Source organism: Elephantulus edwardii, unplaced genomic scaffold (genome assembly GCF_000299155.1).
Source record: "Elephantulus edwardii isolate Elephantulus edwardi_28Jun2011 unplaced genomic scaffold, EleEdw1.0 scaffold00328, whole genome shotgun sequence".
In the NCBI taxonomy this organism is placed as follows: Eukaryota; Metazoa; Chordata; class Mammalia; order Macroscelidea; family Macroscelididae; genus Elephantulus; species Elephantulus edwardii.
Genome location: NW_006400078.1, coordinates 1,007,810 through 1,022,762, shown reverse-complemented (window position 1 = coordinate 1,022,762; position 14,953 = coordinate 1,007,810). Strand labels below are relative to the sequence as shown.

The 14,953-nt window shown below is 57.9% G+C and overlaps 2 protein-coding genes across 4 annotated transcripts in view; one reads left to right on the top strand and one right to left on the bottom strand.

The window, feature by feature from the left end:
- Nucleotides 1-1,067: 1,067 nt before the first annotated feature.
- Nucleotides 1,068-6,448, top strand: SLC22A12 (solute carrier family 22 (organic anion/urate transporter), member 12). The gene is made up of 9 exons (XM_006901530.1): nucleotides 1,068-1,469; nucleotides 2,127-2,230; nucleotides 2,705-2,859; nucleotides 2,944-3,118; nucleotides 3,877-4,000; nucleotides 4,113-4,228; nucleotides 4,956-5,170; nucleotides 5,922-6,030; nucleotides 6,241-6,448. Exons 1-9 carry the CDS (start codon nucleotides 1,068-1,070, stop codon nucleotides 6,446-6,448), a joined length of 1,608 nt encoding a protein of 535 aa, XP_006901592.1.
- Nucleotides 6,449-12,996: 6,548 nt separating this feature from the next.
- The window catches only part of NRXN2 (neurexin 2), a 121,353-nt gene continuing 119,396 nt past the window's right edge, over nucleotides 12,997-14,953 (bottom strand). The window contains exon 7 of one of the 3 annotated variants that reach the window (XM_006901481.1): nucleotides 12,997-14,873. In XM_006901481.1, the coding sequence (XP_006901543.1) occupies nucleotides 13,987-14,873 (887 nt within the window). In that variant the 3' untranslated portion in view covers nucleotides 12,997-13,986. The remainder of the gene's footprint in view (nucleotides 14,874-14,953) is intronic. The other 2 variants (XM_006901479.1, XM_006901480.1) reach the window with 2 other exon arrangements.

Sequence of the window (14,953 nt, the reverse complement as noted above, 5' to 3'; positions counted from 1 at the left end):
CTGAGATGAAATATCTCAAACAGGAGATGCGTAGAGGAGAAAGGACCAGTGGTTCACAGAGGGTGCAGGGAAAGGAGAAGTGGAGGTTACTGCTTATAGGGTACTTGAGTTTGGGGTAATAATTTGTAGAGGCCTGGATATGGATGCCAGTTGCACAGCATGAATGACTAATGTCATTGAATTGTACCCTCAGGAGTGATTGAAATCTCAGGCTTTCTGATCCACATCCTTCCACACATCAAGAAGTCAGTGCCTGTCATTTGGCATTTACAAAAGGAGAGATGCAAGGGGGTGGGTGGGCTGGGGCTGGACACCACAGTTCCTGAGAACCTGGGAGGAGTCACACCCAAATGGTAACTGTGGCGATCCCTGGTGGGCGAAGTTTGGGATGAGCTGCATTTTCTTCCTGTCTCCCAGTATTTCCTGAACTGGGCAGAAATTTATATATTTATTTTATTACTAGCCAAAAGTTTCAGTGTGTCTTCAACTGAGCCTATGTTTGTCATCCAAATCAGCACCGAGTCCCAAGGATGGCCCCCAAAGGTCCCCACCCTCCGGGGACAGGCTGAGAACGAGACCCCCTGGATGATACTGGGAGGGGACCAGACATGTAGATGGCTCCAGGGACGTCTTGGAGTCCAGCGTGGCAGGACCAGGCCAGGAGAGCTTCCTGAGGAGGAAGCATTTCAGGCCCTATAGGTGTGACCCCTTGGGGGGACCTGGAACTTTACAGGTCAAGGTGCTGCAGGGACAAGGGTCCGAGCTGGGAAGCCGAGGGCACACAGATGTGTCTCCCGGAACAGGTTAAACTTTGACTGGGGGAGTGATTACTAAGCCGTGGTCCACAGTGAGCCTAGTCACAGTTTAATTCCCGTCTGGGTGAACTCAGCCTCCTCCTTTTCCACCCTTAGTCCAGCTTTCCTGGGAGGTCCCAGGGCAGAGGCTTGAGGATGTGGGTGGCTTCCAGTCTCTGTCCAGCCACCCTGAGCCACAGCACTGGGTGGACGCTCCGGGTCAGGGAGGCAAGTGGCTCCTGACATGCACCTCTGGGTCCCCTGGAAGTCCCCATGGCATTTGCTGAACTCTTGGACCGAGTGGGCGGCCAGGGCAGGTTCCAGGTCCTCCAGACGGTGGCCCTAATGGTCCCCATCATGTGGGTCACCATGCACGGCATGCTGGAGAATTTCTCAAGTGCCGTGCCCGACCACCGCTGCTGGGTGCCCCTCCTGGACAACAGCACAGCCCAGGCCAGCGTCCCTGGAGCCCTGGGCCCCGAGGCCCTGCTCACCGTCTCCATCCCCCCAGGCCCCCACCAGGGGCTCCACTCATGTCGTCGCTTCCGCCACCCGCAGTGGCATCTCCTGGACCTCAATGCCACCGCCACCAACTGGAGCGAGGCCGACACAGAGCCATGCGTGGACGGCTGGGTCTACGACCACACCACCTTCACCTCCACCATCGTGACACAGGTGAGGGACCCGCCACCACAAACACACCCTTTAGGGGTCAAAGGCACAGGTGACACCTGGCTGACCTCAAAATGTCTCAGTTCTGGAAATTGGCTCCATCACAAAAGGCCACTAGGTCATTCTGTACATTGTCCCGGGGCCGGAGACTAGGGGAGGCCAAAGGGGGTTATGGAGCAGCCTTTTGAGGGGTGGGCCTATGGTCCTGCTGGCTCCCCTCGGTCTGGTCCTGTCCACACCTGCCAACTGGGACTCCACCCCACGCAGCCCAGGCACCCACCTACCAGACTGGCACTCGGAGAAGGTGGACCGGATCATGGAGGCCCTGGGCTGGGGCTGGGACCCTCACTGCCCACAGGCCTCCCTGAGAACTCAAGGTGGCTTCCAGAGGAGAAAAGGCACTTGGTCAATCTAGGGGGTGGACTGCTCATGCCACCGAGCGGGAAGGGAGGACAGTGTGAAGACCAGAGGGAAGGTCAGGGGGACATTGGTGGCTGCAGAATGGACAGGGAGCCATGGGAGGATTTAGGCAAGGGGCTACCAGAAAGCTTTCCAGAGACAAAGCCACACCTAACCACCCTCACTGTCCCATAGAGCCTCAGCCCATGGCCCCAGAGTGCACAGTCCCATTCCATCCTCTGTCCCCTCCCTCCCTTCCAGTGGGACCTGGTATGTGACTCCCAGGCCCTGAAGCCCATAGCCCAGTCCATCTACCTGGCTGGGATCCTGGTGGGAGCTGCTGTGTGTGGCCACACCTCAGACAGGTGAGTGCAGCCTACACAGCCGTCGGCCTCTGCCGGGCCCCTCACAGCCACGCCTGGGAAGGAAGCTCAGCCTGGAGCCAGACTCTGTGGGCACTGGCCATAGTGTTGGCCCCTTCCAGCTGTGTTGCTTCTCTGAGCAGCAAGACTGTGCCCTCTCTGGGCTTCAGTTTCCCAGATCCTACTCAGGGTGGCAGAGGGTCACTGCTTCCCATCAGTCGCTCATTCCTGAAACCAGCTCTGCCATGTGCCTGCTTAACTCCTGCTAAAGATGGGAGCTCATCCCCTGCTGAGATCTAATTCTCTGACTGCTGGACTCAGAGACACCTGTCTATAAGCTCAGGGGACTTCAAGGGGCAGAGAAGGAGGATCTGGCCCTGGGGTTCCTGAGGGCATCCTCAGCTCAACGGGTGATGCAGCAGATTGTCAGGGGTCCTGACCAGCCTCGGAGCCACTCCCACTCCTGTTATGTCACAGGTTCGGGCGCAAGCTGTTGCTGACCTGGAGCTACCTTCAGTTGGCCCTGGCGGGCACCGCGGCCGCCTTCGCCCCCACCTTTGCTGTGTACTGCCTGCTCCGCTTCCTGGTGGCCTTTGCCGTGGCAGGCATCATGATGAACACAAGCACTCTCTGTAAGTCCCCCGACCCTCAGCCCTGCAGAGAGAGTCCAGGTGATCAGCTTGACACAAGGCTGACCAGCCCCTTTCTCCTGACAGTGATAGAGTGGACATCAGCACCAGCCCGGCCCTTGGCAATGACCCTGAATGCCCTGGGCTTCAGCCTGGGTCAGTGTTTGATGGCCGCTGTGGCCTACGGTGTGCGCAACTGGGCCATGCTGCAGCTGGTGGTCTCCACGCCTTTCTTTCTCAGTTTCCTGTACTCCTGGTGGGTGTCCAGGCCCCGCCCCTCCTACCTGCTAGAGGTGGATGCTCCCTTCCCAGGGCCCTTGTCCACATCCATCCCAAGACCCCAAATGGCCAGTGTAGCACGGATCCCACCTGACACACAGCCTTGTATTCCTGACTGCCTGCATGATGTCCCCATGCCTGCTCCCTCCCCAGCTCCCCCAACTCAAGGTAGCCCTTACACAACCCATAACTGGGGCTCAGGGTCACCACGGCTATCCTCCCAGCCCCCGGCTTCCCTTGGTCACCAGATCTTGTCAGCAGCTCCCTTCACTTCCCCTCCCTGCGAATTCGAAAACCTCAGGCCCCAAAAGGATGGGTGAGGGTGCCCTGCCCTCACCAGCACCACCACCACTGCTTGCTGAGCTCCCCTGGCATAGGACTGGTCTGCTGGCTGGTAGAACTTTCTGGAAAGAAACATGGAGGTGGTGATAGACTGTGGGAGCTGCAGCAGGGGCTAGTGAGGAGGGTGAGCAAGATGCTGAGGGCGGAGGGGTCAGGCTGAGAGAGCAGAAACAGGTGACTAGAAACAGAAGAGAGACTGGCATCCAGGATCAAGAGTGAGGTGGGGCAGTGGGGAGGGCTTGTAGGTACCAGTGTGGACAGCAGGCCCTTGGGCACAGGGGAAGCTGGGGTGACAGAGTTCCTCTCACAGAAGCCCCAGGAGCCCAGATGCTTACCCCGGCTGGCTGGGTAAGGCCCAGGCTCTGGAGAGCATTGACCGTGGCCTTGTGGCCCCCCCAGGTGTCTCGCCGAGTCTGCACGCTGGCTGCTCATCACTGGCAAGGTGACCCGGGGCCTTCGTGAGCTGCAGAGAGTGGCCAACATCAATGGGAAGAAGGCCGCGGCGGAGGCACTGACCATTGAGGTGAGGTGGGCCTCGTCTTCCTGACCTCACACCTGGGAGACGCCTAGGGCTCGGCTCCAGGGAGGTGAGGCCATCAGCTGCCGCCTGTGCTCACTGTTCCCTCGCCCTGCAGGGCTTACTTTCAGCCATGCAGGAAGAGCAGAGAGCAGGCCAGGCTCCAGTCAGCATGGTGGCCCTGTTCCGCACCCCCGGCCTCCGTCAGCGGACATGCATCTCCATCTTGTGCTGGTATGGCAGATGCCCCTCAACACCCTACCTGGGCACACCCTGGGGCTCAGAAAGCATGCGTCCAGGGGTCTTCTACTGACTCCCTCACTGACCCCAGTGGCCTGAGAGTGACTTGGGGACAAGGCTGCAGCCCAGCCACCTCCTCCCTGGCCAGCCAGCCTCCATCAAGAAAGAGCCCACTCCAGGCAGGCAGGCTCAGTGGGAGGAGTTTAATCACCACACCTTCCAGCTTTCCCCACGCCTGTGTCACAAATCCTCCTTAAATCTTTTCTATAGAGTCATTCCTTTATTAAACTCTCTCAACAGGAGAGAAGAAAGGAGAAATTCCCAGGCTTTCTCTTAGTCCCACTCCCAGTTTCCCACCAGAACTTCCCATTATTGTTACTGTTGTGTGCCTTGAGTCAGGACTGACCCTTAGCTGACCTTCCAGTGGGTTTTCAGAGTAAATTGCACGAGGTTGCCCATCCTGCTCCTGCTGAGCAGTTGGAGGATTCGAACCCTGAGACTAACATTGCAGCGCAGCTTCTGACCACTAGGCCACCAATGGTACATGGCAGTAGACACATTGCAAGGGAGCCTGGGAAATGTAGTTCGCCAAGATCACCGGTGGATTTCCCGCCCCCCCCCAACATCACCACCACCCCTGGTGGGGAGAAGGGCTGGAAGATTTGGGGATGAATGAGCACAAGCCCTGCCCAATCCCCAATCTGACTCCACACACACCCAGGTTTGCTTTTGGCTTCACCTTCTTCGGCCTGGCCCTGGACCTGCAGGCCCTGGGCAGCAACATCTTCCTGCTCCAGGTGTTCATTGGGGTGGGTGACATCCCGGCCAAGTTAGGCACCTTGCTGCTGCTGAACCGCCTGGGCCGTCGCCCCACACAGGTCATGTCCCTGGTGCTGTCTGGGCTCTGCATTCTGGCCAACACGCTGGTGCCCCACGGTGAGCGGGTGGGCGGGGTCGGGCAGTGTGGGGCGTGGCAGCACGAGGCACAGCTGGTGGGATGGGCACGGCTGGTGGGCGGGGACACGGCTGGTGGGCGGGGCCCTGGCGGCACGGGGCGTGGCCTCCTCCTTCTGCAGAAGACCCAGACTGCAGGTGGCAAGGGCAGGAGGGCAAGACTAGGGAAGGCTCTTGGTAGTCACCTGGGCAGTGAGAGGCCGGTTAGGTAGTGTCAGCATTGTGAATAATTGTGAGAATAATTGAGGGAGGGGCTACAGGGGGAGAAGGGAAGCTAACTGGGAGTGGGGCTGGTTGGGGAGGGGATTTTAGTGCATTTGTGGGGCCTAGGGAACAATGATAGGTTCTCTGGTGTTAATCAAAGGAGACAAGACTTGGCAGTCTGCTCTCATAAAAATGAACCCACACCAAGCTGCCTGTTGCCTTTGAGTTGATTTCAACTGTATTGACCTTAAAGGATTAAGCAGACCAGCCTTGCAGGTTCCCTAGAACTGACTTACTCCTGCGGAACTGGCAGTTAGCAGCTGTGTGATTAACCACTGTACCATCAGAGAACCTTCCACAAAGGTTACAAGGCTGGGAGCCCCTATGTGCCTGTCAGGGCTGTGAATTGCTTCAAGTTGGACTCAATGGTACATAACAATAGGACACCCAGGTGACCATGAACTGAACCTACAAACACAGCCCTACACCCACATGTGCCCAGTCCCCACTAAGCCGCCTCTCTTCACAGAGATGGAGGCCCTGCGTTCAGCCCTGGCCGTGCTGGGCCTCAGCGGGGTGGGGGCCGTCTTCACCTGCGTCACCATCTACACGGGCGAGCTCTTCCCCACCGTGCTCAGGTGAGAGGGCCCAGGCTCCAGAGGGGGGTCTTAGGCTGGGGATGGGAGTGGTGGTCTTCCCCAGGCTCAGTGACCTTGCGGGTCTCCCTTCCTCATGGTCTCAGAGCTGCACTGCTGTGTGGGGCCCGATCTGATATACAGCGTCTCTCAGGCCAGCCACACAAGGCCATGACAGGCAGGGTGGTCACTCCCATGTGTCTGTGCCGACAGGATGACCGCAGTGGGCCTGAGCCAGATGGCGGCCCGTTCGGGAGCTATCCTGGGGCCCCTGATCCGCCTGCTGGGTATGTACGGGTCCTCGCTGCCACTGCTGGTATACGGGACAGTGCCTGTGCTGACTGGCCTGGCTGCGATGCTGCTGCCCGAGACCCAGAACATGCCGCTGCCCGACACCATCCAGGATGTGCAGACCCAGTGAGTGGGCCGCCTGGGACCCCCTGCCCACGACCAACCGGAGCGGGTGGGGGCAGAGGAGGAGAGCTGGCCCGAGGGTACACGGCACACCACGGGATGGTGGGACTAAGGCTGGGTGGCCCTTCCACTCAGCTCCACAAAGCCCAGCTCCTCAAAGCTCCATCAAGAGGGGCCTTTCCTTTGTGAGATGGGGCCCAGGGCTGTGGTGGTCATTGTTGGGGGTCCTCACAGGCCCTACCAATGATGCCCCCAGATACCTGCTAGGGGTACTGCCCCCACCACATCCCAAGAGTAGGTGACAGTGCCTCCTGAGTCTGCAGAATGGACACAGGTCAGAGGTTGTGGTGTCACAGTGTCCTGACACATGTCCCCCCACTTCTTCCTGTGCAGGGCCATGAAGAAGGCAGTGGGAGGCACCCAGGCCAAGCCTGTCCTAAAATGCACACGATTCTAGAACCCCGAGATGGGGTGGCAGCAGAGGCGATTTCAGGGCATGGACTGATTTGGAGGCCTCCTCCCCTTCCAGAGCAGCCCCCTCACCATCTGAGGGGGGCTGCCCTGTATGTGTCACCCTGAGAGGAACACCAGGCTTGAGGAGGGATCCTACTCTGTGGTCCCAGTGCTCACCTAAGTCCCCCCAACCATCCACCTGCTCAGAGACACCGGAACTGGAGTCTCCAGCCTCAGTTTCACCCAAAAAGCACTGGACCCCACCCTGTGTCCACCCTTTCCCCTCCCCACTCCCACCACAAGGCTGGTTCTCTTGGAAGTCCATCCCCTGCTCTGTGCTGAACAAGGCCAGCTCAGCCTAACAGACTCAGGGCCGGGCGTCTGTCCTGTCCACACCACAGGGCTATGGAGGCCTGAGGACCCCAGACTCAGCTCCCAGCAGAGCCAGCCCACTGGGACACCAGTATAGGGAGACAAGCTAGTGAATAAAGAAAAAATAAAGTGAACAGCCACCTCACGGATTCTGGGGGAGATTTCAGGGGTGGGGGGTGAGTGAAGAGGGTGCAGGACCTTCTTGGGGAGGCCTTTCCCTGCAGCTGTGGAAGGTGGATCTAACGCATCCCTGTTCAGGCACCACCTATTGCCTCACCTCCTCAGCCCTGCAAGGTAGATGGTGTCCCCATTCTACAGATGGGAAAACAGATGCAGAGAAATTGATCACACATACCACACAGCTGCGGGGTGTGGTGCAGGATCAGGATTTAGCCCTGGACAGTTGGTCCCCACAGCCCCAGCTTGTCCTCAGGCTACACAGTGCAGATACTTGACTCTTCTGAAGGGCAACGCAGGGCCTCAGAACCAGCTGGGACTGTGGGCTGGGTCCTCCGCTGGCACCGTTGCCAGGGAAGTGCACTGTAAGGCCCAAAAGCAGGGCAAGATGACTCCTAACTCCCCCAGCCCAGCTGACAGGCATATGGTCCAAGCAGAGGGCATCTGCTACCCACCAGGGAGAGCCCACACCAGGGAGGGAGGGAGGGAGGGAGGGAGGGAGGGCCCCACCCCACCCCCACCCCCAACCCCAGTGGTTCAGGAGGCTCTGCGTCCACCTTTGGCTGCTTCCATGTAGCTGCAACATGCACGCACATGCACACGCACACACAGGTGCACACACTCGAGCAATGCATCCACGTATGTCACATGCACACAGGCACACATGCACGCACACCCAGGCACAGAAGACACACAGTACACCCCAGCAGTGTGTCTACACCTGACACACACGTGCGCACACCCCCCAGCAGTGCATGCACACATGTCACAGGCACACACGTGCACATAGGCACATGCGCATATGTGGAAACGGGCTGTGACTGTACACATTTTCACCTAAGCATCTGTCCATGTGTTCACACACACATGCACGCACATACACGTACAATGTGCACACCCCACAGATGCTCAACAGGAAGCCCCAGGAGAGCAGAAGCAGCTCCCTGCCCAGGTCTTGTCAGAAGCAGGCCCTCTTCTACCTTTTCCATCTCTGTGTCCACAAGCCACCTGCCCATGGCCACCCCTCAGTGGACGTCCAGGGCAGAGGGGACCATGGTGGTTAAGATTCAGCCTTCCCTGGACCTTCCATCTGTCTGTCGGCTGCCCAGCTGGGCCTCAGCTGCCTTCCTTGTCCTTGCTCAATGTTCTTAGGGCCCCACGGTGCCCAGAAGCTTCCAGAGGCCAACTGAGGATGGTAGGAGTGTTGCTGTGGGCACTTCAGAGCTGTCTGCTGCCAGCATCATCCTCCTTCCAATAACCAAACAGGACCTGGTGCTGGGGGCCCAGGCCTCTGCCTCTGCTGAGCACAGGTCCTCAGGAACGAGCAGCATCACATTTCAGGACTGAGTGGGCCCAGAGATGGACAAGAGGCAACTTCAGCAGCAGACAGAGGCCTGCATCCAGTACGGGTGCTGCTCACCCATATGGCCAGCCTTCATTTGGAACACCCCCTCTCTGGCATCCACTTTGGGGGGCTCTTGACCTCAGAAACTGCAAGACTGCCAAAGGCTCTGGGTGGAAAAGGCTGTGCGCTGGCCTCCCACAGGCACCATCTCATCTCCACGGCAACAGAGGCCTAGAGCCGCCAGCTTGAGGAAAAGGGCCAACACCACTCTGTCCCCTCTGCTCTTGTCCGGTCTGTGGCTTGTTCAAGAAGATATGGGGAGGGACAGTGCCCACTCGGGGGCTGCATACTCGCCTCCAGGAGGGGGCTTCCTCCAGAAAAGCCCCCATGAATGGGCAGGTCAGGGTGCCCTTCTGGGGGATGTGGCCAGGGTGGATCTTTGAGGTTGAAGGGTATCAACAGGACTTCTCTGCAAACCTCTCTCTGAACCCTGCCCTAAGTGCACCCCAAAGTAGAGCATCCTGAGATGTCCCTAAACAAAAACTCACTGTCACAGAGTCAATTCAGACTCCTGCCAACCCTCCAGGTTTCTAAGATTATGAATCTTTATGGGAGGGGCTTTCCATCTTTCTCTAGAGGGACTGATAGCTGGAGGACTTGAGCCCAGCCCAAACCTCAATTAGCAATTCAACATGTTACATTAGGGATTTGTGAGACGCCCTGAGAGCACCAATTGTTAAGGAGCTAGGACCTCCTCGGATTATGTCTGGGACTCTTGGGGGGTCTCTGCCAGGCCCCTGGGAGCCCAGTTCAGTTCAGGTTCTGGGAATAGCATCACAGGAAGGTCTCTTAGAGATGGGTCAACTGAGTCAATGGCTGAGACCTCTACCAGCCACACTCATGGGTGACAGAAGCCTCCCCATGCAGAGAGGAAAGGAAGTCCCGGAGCCAGTGGCAGTCATATGGCATCTGGGATGGCCTTTCAACTCGTGGCCTGTCCCTCTTTGTGCCTCTTACCCTGACCCACTGCTCAGGGCTATTCCAGAAACTTCTGGAGAATATTCTTTCCCTTCCTGGTGCGGAGCTCCTGCCTGCCTGTTTTCATTTCTTTGGACAGTAATAATGGGGGGAGGCCTGGTGGCACAACGGGTTGTTAGGCTGTTCACCAAAAGGTCAATGGTTTAAATCCACCAGCCACTCCAAGGGAGCAAGATGAGGTAATCTGCTCTTTTTAATATGACAGCTTTGGACGCCCTAAGGGGCAAAGCCACGCTGTCCTACAGGGTTTAGTGGTAATGAGAGAGGGTGGACCGTAGTCAGGTCTCAGCTCTGCAGGACAAGATGGGCTTCAGAGTGCCCAGCGGCAGCAGGACAAAAAGACAGGACATCACGGCCACCGCAGCTTCTAAGGTGCTTAGTGCTGGTCAGACACTGCCCTCCAGCCCCTGAGCAAGAGCAGGCTCAGTGGGACAAGCAGGATAGAGCATCCTGCCCTCGGGGCAGCCTGGTCCCAGAGGGAACGGAGATCCAGGGGAGTGTGGGGTGGGACCTGCTCTCCCACCGCTCAGAGGGCTTTAGGGGCTCACCCCTGGGGAGAACGGCTTACCCCAGGAAGGGGAGGGTGGAGAGGCTGGCTAGGGCCTCTGGAGGCAGACAGAGGTGCTCAGAGGAGCAGCCACCACACTGAAAGGTGGAGCTCATGCAGCCATGAACCAGCCTCAGCCCCAGGGACCCATGAGGCGCCCTGGCTAGACGACCCAGCTCTGCAAGAGGAGGTTGCCAGCCGAGCTGGCTGGCAGCCAGGCGTGCATGGGAGGTCATGATGTGGTTTACGCAGTTAAGGCTGACGGCGAGCCAAGGACAGGAGGACGCAGGGCCAAGCCACAGGGTAGAGTGACCAAGCACACAGACAGAAGCGGGTGGTACAGAGAGGAAAGAGGAGACAAGTCACGGCCATGTTCCTCACCACCCAGTTCTCACCCCAGAGGTCCAGACCCCCATCTTTGCTCACCTGAGGTTGCCCACCCACCACCTGCGTCCTCACTCCAAGTCCAGGTGAAGTATCCATACGTGCACAGCCATCTCTTAAAGGGCCAGTGTCTTCGGGGGTCAACCCCTGTAAGTCAATGTGCACGCAGGCTCATGTCTCATGCCTGCATCTGGCTGTTTGTCCCAAGGGCTCCCAGAGGAAACCTTGGGAGGGGGGTTCCCCAGAGTCAAGTCCCATTCTGGAGAAGAGGCAGGAGCAAGGGAGTTCGGGTAGGAGGCAAATTTAGGCTTGACCACTAATGAGCTGTGTGGGACCCTGGACCAGTCACTAGAGCCGAAGCCAAGAATGGCACTGACTCCCTGCAAAGCTGCTGCAAGCTTAGATGACACAGTCCTACACCTGTTAGTGCCTGGAACAAAGGGCCCAGGGGGCCAGCCCTCCTCAGCCACAAGGTGGCAGCACCATGTCCTTGCCTCCCACTGTCTACCTCCACAGGGGAAGAGCAAGCGCTGGTGGCATGGAGCCTAACATCTTGTAACTAAAAGGTCAGTGGTTCAAATCCATCAACTCCTTGGGAGAAAGATGAGCAGTCTCTTGCTGTATAAAATTACCACCTTAGAAACCCAACGGAGGGTTGCTATGAGTGAGAGCCAACACGACAGTGGGTTTGGTGGGATAGGAGCTCTGGTGATGTAGTGGGCTAAGTGTTGGATTGCTAACCAAGACTGGCAGTTTGAACCCACCAGCTGCTCCTTAAAAGAAAGGTGAAGCTGTCTGCTTCCTTAGGGAATTCTAGACTAAAAAATCCCATGAGCCCATCAATTAACGAACGGATAGAGAAGCTGTAGTATATTCACACAATGGAGTATTATGCGGCACTGAAAAACAAGGGACTCAAAGTACACAAAATGGGTGACCCTGAAGGACATTACGCTAAAATATTTCAGTCACAAAAGGACAAATAATACATAATGCCACTGTTCTAGAACAGAATTGACATGGGAGTTAGGGGAAATTAAGGAAAGGGGCTAAAAAATGTACACTGCATTGAAATAGATGAGGGAAGGCATTATTTGCATGACAACAGTCCAGAATAAGAGCTGCATAGCAAAGTGGACTGGACTGGGGGGGGGGGGCAGAGAAAATTATGCAACAATGAAAGAATTCTTTTTCAAAGAGAAAAGTGAACTGGGGGTGGGTAGGGAGGAAAATGCACAACAATGAATGAATGGAAATTCAAGTTCTCTATAAACTTTCATTAAAATCTCAATTAAAATAATTTTTTAAAATAAAAATATCCCACGGGCAGTTCTTCTCTATTCTAAAGGTCACGGCCTCACACGTGACTCCACAGCAAGGTTTGCGTAAGTTTCACACTCTTGCGCATGGTGTCAGGAAGGACCAGTCCCTGGGAAAGCCATCATTCTTGACAGTGTAGGTTCAGTGGGAAAAAAGCAAGTCACCCAATGACATGAACGGACATCGCAACAAGGGGCTCAAACAGAGCGACGCTTTGTAGGACGATGTAAGACCAGGCAGGTTCTTCCTGTCCTTCAGAACTGGAACATGAGAAGTGGGAAGCTCCTCATGCAAACGTGGTGCACATGGTTACATGTCCACCTACTAACCATAAGGTTAGGAACCTGTTCAGAGGTGCCTAGCAAGAAAGGCCTGGCAATACATGGGAAGAGATCATAGCCTGGGCACCCTATGTTGGCTACTGTGCAATAAATGGGCACGGTACAGTTGCAATCAGCTCCACACAAGTGAATTGTGTATTGGATCTGACTGGTACAAGAGGGGATTGTCCCTCCTTCTCCAGCAGAGCATCTGGTGGATTCGAACTGTGCACCTCCGGGATTGCAGTGCAGCTTCTTGCCACTAGGCCACCAGAGCTCACTGTGAATTTTTGTTTTTAATGAGAAGCTGGCATCTGGTGACAGATGGGGCCCAAATTTCAGCAAAAAGGTGCCAGGAGAAGAGGCAGAGACCATCAAAGCCATGAGTTTCCGGTCCCCCTGCTGTCCCCGCCTCAGCAGGGCAGTGATGTGGAGATGCAACACAGACAAGCTGTCCCCAGGAGCTCAAAGCCATGCTCAGCCCACAAGCTTAGGGACCACTTACCAGCTCTCACGGATCCACATCTGGGCCCAGCCCCCAGCCCAAAGCCAGGACCAAGGTCCGGGCACCACTGTCCCCAACAAAATGCACAGGGCCGTTGGGATTTGGAAAGTTTTTGTTTTCTTTTTCCCACACATTTCCGGGTTTGGGGTGTTTTCCAAGACTCAGACACATTTGTTAACAAAGAGAGAGAAAAAAAAAACGGGGAGCAGGGAGCCCATGGGCAGAGAAGTGGCCCCAGCAGTCTGGACAACGCCTCGCTCCCTCGGCCCTGCACTCGCGGCTCTAGAGTATTTGTCTGTAATATATATCTGCATTTGCCTTCCCACCCCCCGCCCCCCACCCTGCTCCTCCAGCAGCGTCCCCCTCAATGCACGTCGCCCGGTGGCACAAAACAGAACGGGCCTCCAGCCAGGCCCGAGCCCCTTCCCTGGCCGGCACCAGGCAGGGGCCTCCTCTGACGAGTGGGGCTGGGGCACTCGGGACAAGCCCACCGCCCAGCCCCACTGCGCCCATCCACTGGGCCTCTCAGCCCACCCTCCCGCCCTTCTCCCACCGACTCTGGAAACCCAAAGAGAGGAAAGGAAGAAGCCAGACACACAGAAAGGGAGCAGTGGCGAAGAAGGGTGGGGACAGGGGGGTGGCAAGCCTGGGGTGGGGGCCGAAGGGGACTGGGGGCAGAGGATGGGAGGGACAGAGGAGGAAGAAAACCGATGGCGGTTAAGGAGACAGGAGTGGGCACTTTACAAAACCCCCAGCCTTCCTTCCCGCCCAAACCTAAAAAAAGGGAAAAAAAAATCACCCCCTTAAAAAAATAAATCAACGTAGGCCTGTGACGCGTGGCCCGCGTTGGCGCAGAGCCGAGGGACAATCCGCGTGCGCAGACGCAGACGGCAGGACGAAGGGGACGAGCACGGGTTTTCCTTTGCCTTTTTTTTTTTTTCTTCTTTTTTTTGCGTTTCCTCTTGGTGAGAGAAGTCCGAGGAGACAGGGAGTGGGTCCCAAGGACCCCGGCAGGGTGAGGGCCGCACCGTCCTCCCGGGCCCTCCGGGAGGGGCAGATGGCAGTGGGCGCGGTGCCGGGGCGCTCAGACGTAATACTCCTTGTCCTTGTTCTTCTTGGCCTTGCTGGGCGTCTTGGGGGCGGCCGGGGCCTTCTCCTTCACCACCGCCCCATTGCTCTGGGCCGAGTTACTGATGTAGTTCCGGCTCTGGTCCACCTGGTAGGAGCCCTCGTCGCGGTTGCGGTACTTGTACATGGCGTAGAGCAGGATGAGGATGCAGAGCGCCGCCGCCGCCACGATGCCCACCACCATGCCCGTGGTGCTGCTGGACTCCCGAATCACCTCCACCGCGCCCGGCGGGCCCCGCTCCCCGGGCCCCGTGGGGTTGGCTGTGGGCAGATGGGGGAAGCCGGGCGCGGAGGTCACTCCGGGGCGCAGGGGCGGGGGCCTCCGCGGCTCGAAGGACGTGGGGGCCCCGGGCCCCAGGGGCGGGTTCTCCAGCAGGGGCTGTAGCGGGTCTCGGTGGTTCATTTTGCCCGCTGGCAGGTTGGGGGCCAGGGCGGAGGGCGCAAGCAGCACCCCAGGGGCGCCCGTGGCCCCATCTGTCCTGAGGTTGGGCCGGGGAGCGGGCTTGCGGGGCGCCAGGAGGGTGGTGCGGTCCGTGACCAGGGGAAAGGTGGTGTAAAAGTCCTCGTCGTCCGTGGGGGGGAGGCTGGAGTCAAAGACCTCCCCGGAGGCAAAGCCCGAGGCCTCCATGGGCTCCTCGCAGTCGCTGTCGTCCTGCTCCCCCTGGCACGGGGCCCCCGAGGCCGGGCGGCGCGCCGCGGGCGGGGGCAGGGTGTCCTGCGTGGCGCCCACGCCCGTGAGGAAGGGGTAGAAGGTGGGGGGTGGGGGCACGAAGGGGGAGCGGGTGGCCACGGGAGGGGGGTCTAAGGAGTCCTCCGTGATAATGGGCAATATTAACTCTCCTCCTAGAACAAGAGAGAGAAGAGAGAAGGCAGGGCGTCAGCGAGGGCGCAGGGCGCGGGCGGCCGGCACAGAGAGAGAAACA